The sequence below is a fragment of the Arachis ipaensis genome, chromosome B02 (assembly GCF_000816755.2).
Source record: "Arachis ipaensis cultivar K30076 chromosome B02, Araip1.1, whole genome shotgun sequence".
NCBI classification, from domain to species: Eukaryota; Viridiplantae; Streptophyta; class Magnoliopsida; order Fabales; family Fabaceae; genus Arachis; species Arachis ipaensis.
Window position 1 is genome coordinate 22516174 of NC_029786.2, and position 9648 is coordinate 22525821.

Sequence of the window (9648 nt, forward strand, 5' to 3'; positions counted from 1 at the left end):
GTGTTCATTGTTTGGGTTATTTTAAATATTTGGCTTCATAAGTTTGGAGCCCAACAGAAGAGTTCCTTAACGTCCCTTCATACAACCAAACGTTTGTACGAAAGGATTTTCTGTTGGTTTAGAAGCTATACTTACAACGCGATCATATATTTGTGAATTTCTTTACCGACAGAAAATCCTATCATCACTGCCTCAGCCGCCACTATAGCACCTCCACCTACGTCAGAGCCAATTTATCACCTCGTGCACCGACTCTTCGCACGATTGGATCGTATGGAGCGTCGCAACAAGCGATGCTATGAGTACTTAAAGTTGATGATCCGATCCGGCAGCGACATCCCCTCCGAGCCTGACACCCCTTCGGAGCCATCTGAGGAGGAGGCGGACGATCATGAGGAGGAGGCACATGCAGAGGCTGAGCAGGCAGGACCTGAGCAGGCTGCGCCACACCATGAGAAGCCCCATCAGATACAGCCAGCTGATCCAGAGATTTCTCTACATGCAGAGCATCCACTTCAGCAGGCAGACACTCCGACACTCATACAGACTACAGAGCCTCAGACCACCACAGAGACACCTACTGCACATCCCTCCGGAGATGCCACTTTTTCACACACAGTTTGATAGAGCATCGAGGACGATGCTATTATTTAAGTGTGGGGAGGTCACCATCTCTGGCGAACTTTATTTTGGTGAACCACTTTTCAGACTCTCTTTTATCCTATTTTGCTTATTTTTCTGTATTTTTATTTTTATTTTGTCCTATCTTACTTATCTTCCAGTACTTGCACATTTTTTCTTTTGCTGTATTTTTACTTTATTTCTGCATTTTGCACTTTGGTTTATATATATATCTTAGATATTTAGTTTAGTTGCACTTTTAGCTTATTAAGTTGTGATATAGAATATATGGATTAATTAGTTTAGTTTACCCTTTTAGCATACGATAGCTTGGATTAATTGAAAATAAAAAGAGTAAACTATAGACTTTAGTATAACAGAATCACAACAATCCACACACTGTATATATATATATATATACTAGAGCGCGTTCAAAGGGCTTCTTAGGTCAATTACATCGAACCTTTTGAAGCACCAGTAGAGGTAAGTCTTAGGCCTACAATGATCAAGAGGGGTTAGCGTGGGCAACCCTACCTGTCGATGGAAAGAGGAAAGGAGCCGATTAGTAGTACATAAACCTCTTACTCTTCATCCAGATGACAGTAACTCTTAAGGGAGTGTAAAGGGTACAACCAACTGGAAGAGAAAATGAAAGGGAAAAGACCGCTGTAGGACGGAAGCTATACGGCGGAGAAGAATCCACTCCGGGCTTTGACGTGATTTGATAAAGGAATGGGGAGGCATAGGATTAGAGTGAATAAGGAAGCATTCAGTACAGGAGAGAAGTGCCTTACTCGACACCTCCATTTGAGGAGAAGTTTGCAGACATTTGGGAAAGGTGCAATTCAGAAGTTACAAGATCCGCTCTTACTGATTCAAGTCTTGGAGGAAGGGTATATACAAATGTGAGTTAGTTAACAACATTTTTTCAAGAAAGAACACTAAGTTTTTAAGAGCCATCCTAAGATTCACATTGAGAATAATGAGAACTCTTGATTTCTACTTGCATGACATACATAATTGATATATGATTTTTGAGCCAAAGAACACACAACCCGTGAGTTTTTGAGCTTAATTGTATGATTACATTCAACCATAAATTTCATTCCTGTGTGTTTCGCACTTCTTTTCTATGCTTGTAATATTTACCTTGTTTTAATCTATATGTCCAATATAGAATGTAGATACATACCCGCATATGATTGAGGCCATCACTTGAATTTTCCCTCACTTATCCCAAATAAGCCTACCTCCTACATCACCCTTGTTAACCCCCTTAAACCTTTTAATCCCCTTTTGTTCTATAACCACATCACTAGCTTTAAGCAGAAAAACAAATTAAAAATCCCAAGTTGAATCCTTGGTTAGCTTAAGATAGAGATTGTGTATTCACTAAGTGTGGGGAAACATGGGAACATGGGTTGATAGGAAAAAAATTAAAGTAATAAAATAATCAAGATTTTGGGAGTATACTCATATGAAACCAAAATAAATGAAAATACCATGTGCATTGAAAATGTTATGTTTATGTTTCAAAAAAAAATTTATTTAAGTAATTAAATAAGGGGACAGATTCGCTCCAATGATAAGTTTAATAAAGGAATCAATGCACATGGAGGTAAAAACAAAATAAACTTGGTACATGAGTATGTAACACAAAAGTGAAAAAATTGGGCAAACCAGGATAATTTTAAACTTTTATAGAGTATGTATATGTTAGGTGAGATCTTAGACTAATTAAGGATTCAACTTATAGCTCACTTAGCCTTATATATATATACCCTTACCTTTACCTTGGCCCCATTACAACCTTCAAAAAGACCTCATGATGTTTGTATGTATACATTGTATATTTGTTGATTGGTTAGATGAAGAACAAAGTTTTAGAAAGCAGGAATAGAAAAGAATAGAGTGATTAACCCCAAATACTGAGTGACTAGAGAGTAAACACAAAATCCAGTGAGGGTTCAATACCTCATCTCCATATATCCATATTTAATTATTTAATTGTCTTGCAAGCTTGTGAAATATTTTAACCCAACTCAATTATGAAAGTGCTTTAACATGATATAGGCTTGGCTATATGATTCCTTGAAAATATGAATCAAGTTAACCACATGTAAGCTCTATATATATGTAGGTGGATAGTAATTAGAATTGCATGATTCATTTAGGTAGTTTGTATTTAGAATAGATTGCATTGCATAAGATTCCACCATTCCACCCTTACTCTTTCTCTTGGATTTAGCATGAGGACATGCTATTGTTTAAGTGTGGGGAGGTTGATAAACCCCTATTTTATGATTCATCTTGTGCTTAATTTGAGTGTTTTTATCAATTCTTCACCCACTTATTCATATGAATTGCAAGGTTTTACTTTCCCTTCCTTATTTTATGATATATGTGAAAACATGTTTCCTATGCTTTAAAAGTATTAATTTTAATTATCCTTATTACCATTCGATGCCGTGATTTGTGTGTTAAGTATTTTCAGGTCTCATAGGGCAGGAATGGCTTAAAAGACAGAAAGGAAACATACAAAAATGGAAGGAAAGCAAAAAAATGGAGTTTTGAAGAAAAGGGCAGTGACGCGAACGCATGGATGACGTGAACGCGTGCCTAGCGCGAAATGGCATCGACGCAAACGCGTGACTGACGCGGACGCGTGCCTTGAGCAGAACGCAAATGACGTGTACGCGTGACCCACGCGAACGCGTGACAGATGCCACGTACAAGAATCTGCAGAAAACACCCCCAGCGATTTCTGGACCCTTTTTCGGCCCAAATCCAAGTCAGAAACACAGAATATAAGCCAGAGAACGGAGGAATCGAAGGGAGATGTTTTTACAACATTCAACATACACAATTTTAGGTTTTAGATGTAGCTATTAGAGAGAGAGAGGCTCTCTCCTCTCTCTCAAGTTTTAGGATTAGGATTCCTTTTATTTTATTTTATGATTACTACCTCAATGCCAGGTTCAATGTTCCTTTAATTAATGTTTCTCTTCTATTTTTATTTATTCCAATGCTTTTACTTGTTAATGTTCCAATTTAGCTTATGAACCTTTTCATGTCAAGATTTGAATATTCTATTTAATATTATTTGAGGTATTTCAGATTAACGATTGTTCTATTATATTCATGATGCTTTCAATTTAATTTAGATTTATTTTTCCTTTTAGCTTTGGTTAAGTAATTAGTAATGCTTGAGTTATCAAACTCAGCCGTTGATTGGAAATTAGGATTGCGGATTGATTTGCATCTCTCTAAAGCTAGTCTTTCCTTAGGAGTTGACTAGAACTTGAGGAATCAAATTGATCAGTCCACTTGACTTTCCTTTATTTAGTAAGGGTTAACTAAGTGGGAGCAAAAATCCAATTCCCATCATACCTGATAAGGATAACTAGGATAGGATTTTCAGTTCTTATACCTTGCCAAGAGTTTACTTTATAATTATTAATTTATTCTTCTTGCTATTTAAATTACTTGTTCCCTATTTCAAAAACCCAAAAATATACAATTTTCTATAACCAATAATAAATCATACTACCCTGCAATTCCTTGAGAGACGACCCGAGGTTTCAATACTTCAGTTATAAATTTTATTGGGTTTGCTTTAGTGACAACTAAGTTTTTGTACAAAAGGATTCTCTGTTGGTTTAGAAGCTATACTTACAATGTGATTGTTTTTATAAAAATTCTTTACTGACAGGAATCCGATCGTCAGTCACCCTCCCTTTGTTTCCGGTTCCGCCTCCATTGTTGAGGGTGTTGTTGGATGGTGATAATGAACGAGTTATGCATTATCAAAAACATATCAGGGCTTTCAATGGTATGTTTTCCTTCACATCTATGGCTTGGAAGATTCAGTACACACTTAACAAGGGATCCGCTCCCCCGATGTTTGTAATTAGTGACCAAAATTACCATTCTATTGGAAGTTTGATGCCACAACAGTCTAGCAAGCCCAAGTTTGCACAGCTCTATACAAAAAATAAAGTCCAGAACAGGATTGACGCAATTGGGTGAGTAGGTTTCATTGACCATTATTGCGAATTGCTCAACCATTGATATTTTAATATGTGTATCATATTATTTATTCGGGTGTGACCTTGATTTATCATTATGTCTTTCATTTTTTGTTTACTGTAGCTAGTCTTATCAACACAATTTTATTGATCAGACAATTGTGGCCGACCTTAGCAACATGCTTGATTCCCACAATTCTCTTGCTAAGTCTTTCCGATATGCTAGGCAAAGGTTCGCTGAAGATTCAACCACTCCGCTAAAGCTTCGTCTTATTAAAAAGAGGAATACGGATGGTAGGAGATATAATCTACCATCAGCGTCTGAAGTTGCAGCTCTTATTGTAGGTGATTTTGATACAGAAAACCTTGCGAGGGACGCTATTATTCAGACGCGTTCAAATCAGTTAAAACGCATTGACGTTAATCATCCCAAGTACCTTGCCCTACAATACCCCTTGTTATTTCCATACGGAGAAGATGGTTTTTGGAGTGTCATCTTAATATCTGAAGAAAGATCTAAGCAACATTTACATAAGCGCGAAACGATTAGCATGAGGGAGTTTCTATCTTTTCGAATCCAAATGAGGGAATAGGAGTCGTAAGTTCTTCTCAAGTCAAGACGTTTGTTCCAACAATTTTTGGTTGATAGTTACACTATGGTAGAAGTTGATAGACTACAATATCACAGGTTCCACCAGAACAAGTTTCGCTCCCATCAACTGTAGGGGCTTCATGAGTGCCTGATTCATGGTGAGACACAAGCTGCCAGAACTGGCAAACGAGTTATCCTGCCGTCGTCCTTTGTCGGTGGTCCCCGGTACATGTACAAAAATTGCAAAGATGCATTTGCTATTTGCAGGTTTGCCAGTTATCCTAGCTATTTTATTACTATCACATGTAACCTAGACTGGAACGAGATTAAAGATTGCATTGCCAACTATTCATTAAAGCCAAGTGACATGCCGGATATCATATCTAGGTTTTTCAAGATCAAGTTAGACGCCTTACTAAAAGACTTAAAGGATGGGTCTATATTTGGAAAGCCTAAAGGAAGTAAGGTTTTTCATTCACTGTCTTCAAGTTCACCCTCACAGATTAGTCCTTTTTCTGTCAGTTGTTATTTGTCTCCTAACATATTCTATTCTTTTTTCCATTTTCTTTGTCTTAGTTGTTTACACAGTTGAATTCCAGAAGCGTGGCCTTTCCCACTGTCACATTTTATTGTTTATTCAGCCAGACGAGAAGCCTAGATCATCCGATGATATTGACCATCATATCTCAGCTGAGATACCCGACGAACACACGCAACCTAAGCTACACAGGTTAGTCCAGAAGTTCATGGTTCATGGACCCTGTGGGGTTTTAAACACGAGCAGCCCGTGTATGGTTAATGGGAAGTGTTCCAAGTTCTATCCAATGGTATTCCGTCAGAAAACAGCCATAGACAGTGCAGGTTTTCCCAAGTATAAACGGTCAGATAATGGCCGTTCAACAAGAAAGAGAAATGTTGACGTCGACAATCGGTTTATTGTCTCGTACAATGCAACGTTGCTTCTTAAGTATGGATGTCACATAAATGTCGAGTACACTTGCCAAACGTCTGCTATTAAGTATTTGTTTAAGTACGTCCACAAAGGTAATGACCGTGTCTCAACTTCGTTTTTCCGATCACATGATTCAGCTGATTCCGTTGTCACTGTGGATGAAATCCAAAACTACTATGATTGTCGATATATATCTGCTTGTGAGGCATCCTGACGGCTATTCGGGTTTGAGATTCAGTTCAAAGAGCCTAACATCATTCGCCTTCCATTCCACTTGCCGAATGAACAGAATGTTTTGTACAAAGATCATCAGCTTATTGAGAATGTAATCGAGATTGCAGTCTCAAAGGATAGTATGTTTATCGGCTGGTTTAAGGCTAACAAGGATTTTGATGTGGCCCGTACACTTACCTATGCGAAGATTCCATCGTTTTTTGTTTGGGATAAGCAGGGGCATATATGGAAGCCGCGAAAGCAAGGGCATATGATTGGTCATCTCACACATATTCCTCACTCACATGGAGAGGAGTACTACCTTCATTTATTATTAAACTATCAAAAAGGGTGCCAGACATTTGCTGATGTCCGTTCTGTTGGTGGCATTGTGTACAATACATTCAAAGAAGCCTATTATGCTCTAGGGTTGTTACAAGACAATAGAGAATTTATTGATGCAATTAATGAAGCCAGTGCGTGGGCTTCACCGAATTATATCAGGAAGTTGTTTGCAATGCATTTGATGTCAAATAACATGGTCCATCCCGACATGGTGTGGGAACAATGTTGGCAACATTGTGCGGACAGCTCGATGCTTTACGAAAGTCACAACTTGGGTAAACTTTGCATTTTTTTTACTATTATGTTGCTATCTCGCCAAAATCATACCAAGCAATTTAAAAACTACCCTTTTTTCATTCTCCTGCTATGTGTTATGCATTTATTCTTTTTCCTTTATTACCATGGCAAAATTGTTTGCGATGTAACTCTCTTCTATTTTGTTTTTAGGTTTCTAGCGTTCCGTCGATGAGATTAAGTCCACCACGCTTGCCAAAATTGAAAAACTTCTGCAGTCGAACTGTAGGACCCTAAAAGAATTTACTGACATGCCATTTCTTGATTCAGTGGATTTGACTGAACCTCCCGACACAGTCTTCTTTGATGAGCTCAATTTGGATAAGACAGAGTTGGCAAGTATTTCTGTTGATTTGGTTTCCCACTTGAATCGAGGCCAGTGTGTTGCGTTTGACACAATAGCCAATGCATTCAGTCGTGGCACTAGTGGTTTTTTCTTTGTTTGTGGATATGGTGGAACTAGGAAGACTTTTCTATGGAATGCACTGTCTGCTTCAATAAGGTCGAAGGGTCATATTATTTTCAACGTGGCATCCAGTGGCATTGCAGCGCTGTTGTTGCCTAATGGGCAAACTGCTCATTCACGCTTTAAGGTTCCACTCAGTGTTAACCAAGACTCCATTTGTAATATAAGGCAAGGCACACCCCTCGCGCGTCTTATTTCATCTGCAAAATTAATTATATGGGATGAGACACCTATGTTAAATAAATTTTGCTTTGAAGCGCTCGACAAGTACCTTAAGGATGTTCTTCGTTTTGATCATGGATATAATCCTGATGCTCCATTCGGTGGAAAAACTGTTGTTCTAGGAGGTGATTTCCGTCAGATATTGCCTGTGATTCCTCGTGGTTCCCAGGAGGAGATTGTTCATTCGTGTATTAAAGCTTCGAACCTGTGGCAATGTTTCCAAGTGTTGCAATTGACTGAAAACATGAGGCTAGGTCGTGGTTCGCAAGATATCCACAATGTACAGTTAGAGTAATTTGCTGACTGGCTGCTTCAAATAGGTGACAGGTTACTCGGAGACAGTACCGATGGCGAATCAGTTATTAGAATACCCAACAACTTGCTGTTGGATATTGAGTCTCTGCGTCTGCATGATTTGGTGTTGTTTGTTTATCCTGACATTTTACTCCATTCTTCTAGCATGGATTATTTTAAGGGCAGGAATATATTAGCACCAACACTTGATGTTATTACTGAAGTTAACAATCATGTGATGTCTTTGATCCCTGGCAACGAGAGAGTTTACTTGAGCTCTGATACACTACTTAATGAAGATGGTCACTTGGAATCTGAATTATATACAATGAGCATAGAGTCGTTGAATGCGTTGAATTATTCTGGAATTCCCCAACACAGGTTAGTTCTTAAAATTGGTGTTCCTGTGATGCTTCTTCGCAATATTGGCCAATTCAATGGACTATGCAACGGTACACGAATGCAAGTTAGACGTCTCGGCGACCATGTCATTGAGTGCGTCATATTAGCAGGTCGTAATACTTGTGAGGTTGTCTTTATTCCCAGAATGAACATGGCCCCTAATAATGAGACATTACCGATTAGATTTACTCGACGACAATTTTCGGTTGCGCTTTGCTTTGCGATGACCATAAACAAGTCCCAAGGACAAATAATGTCAACTGTTGGCATGTATCTTCCAAGACCTGTTTTCACTCATGGTCAGCTTTATGTTGCACTCTCTCGGGTCAGCATGCATTCTGGACTGAAGATATTATCTGTTGGCTCTAACGGCACAGTCTCAAATCATACTATTAATATTGTCTATAGAAAGGTTTTTACCGGCTTACTACCTTCCATTCTACCTTGAATGGTATGTTTGTTGTGTGGCTCTTTGGTCATCTTCTCAAGATGTTATTTGCATTCCGTATCCTTAATACTTATGTTAATTCCTACGAATATGCTATTGTTGAATATTGCAACAACTGGACATTGTTCTTTATGCTCAGTAGCCATTTTTTTATGTCCCCGTGCTTGGCACGGTTCTTAAAACTAGTATATATATAAAAGGCGGCAGCCCTTTAACTAATGGAAAGCCGTTGTATACGTATACATATATGTAATATATAGTTATGAGTATCATTAGCCTTATTATATCATTAGCTTTATATATAATAGTATCATTCGAAGGAATAAGTAACATTTACTTTATTATCATTATTATACTTGCACCGCCATATATATATATATATATATATACACACACACACATACAAAGGAATGAGTGGCGAGAGAGAAGAGTGACCAAGAGAGAAGCGTGAGAACGTAAACCTCCACTAACCTTTTGGCTTCGATTTCTTGCAATTCGTAACCCCAATCAAAAATCTAATCCGGTAAAAGTATTCGTATCCTCCTCCTCTACACGTTGGCACCACTTTTGGTCAGTGGAAGTTGACGGTGATGTAGCTCCTATACTCCTTGAGTTCGGCCAACGGGAGTTCTAGAAGGCACAGACGATTCTGGACGTTTTCTTCTTCGATAGCTCAGTCAGAAAGCTTCACCGGAGCTTCGAATATTTTGATTCCGTACGAAGGTATGGTTTTGGTTTCTCATAGTTAATGTTTAATGTCATGTGAAAACT

General features: G+C 38.3%; 1 protein-coding gene across 1 annotated transcript; it reads left to right on the plus strand.

Annotated features, from left to right (window-relative positions):
• Nucleotides 4829–8877, plus strand: LOC107627031. The gene is made up of 6 exons (XM_016329911.1): nt 4829–5082; nt 5509–5702; nt 5818–6398; nt 6483–6962; nt 7207–7948; nt 8054–8877. Exons 1-6 carry the CDS (start codon nt 4829–4831, stop codon nt 8875–8877), a joined length of 3075 nt encoding a protein of 1024 aa, XP_016185397.1.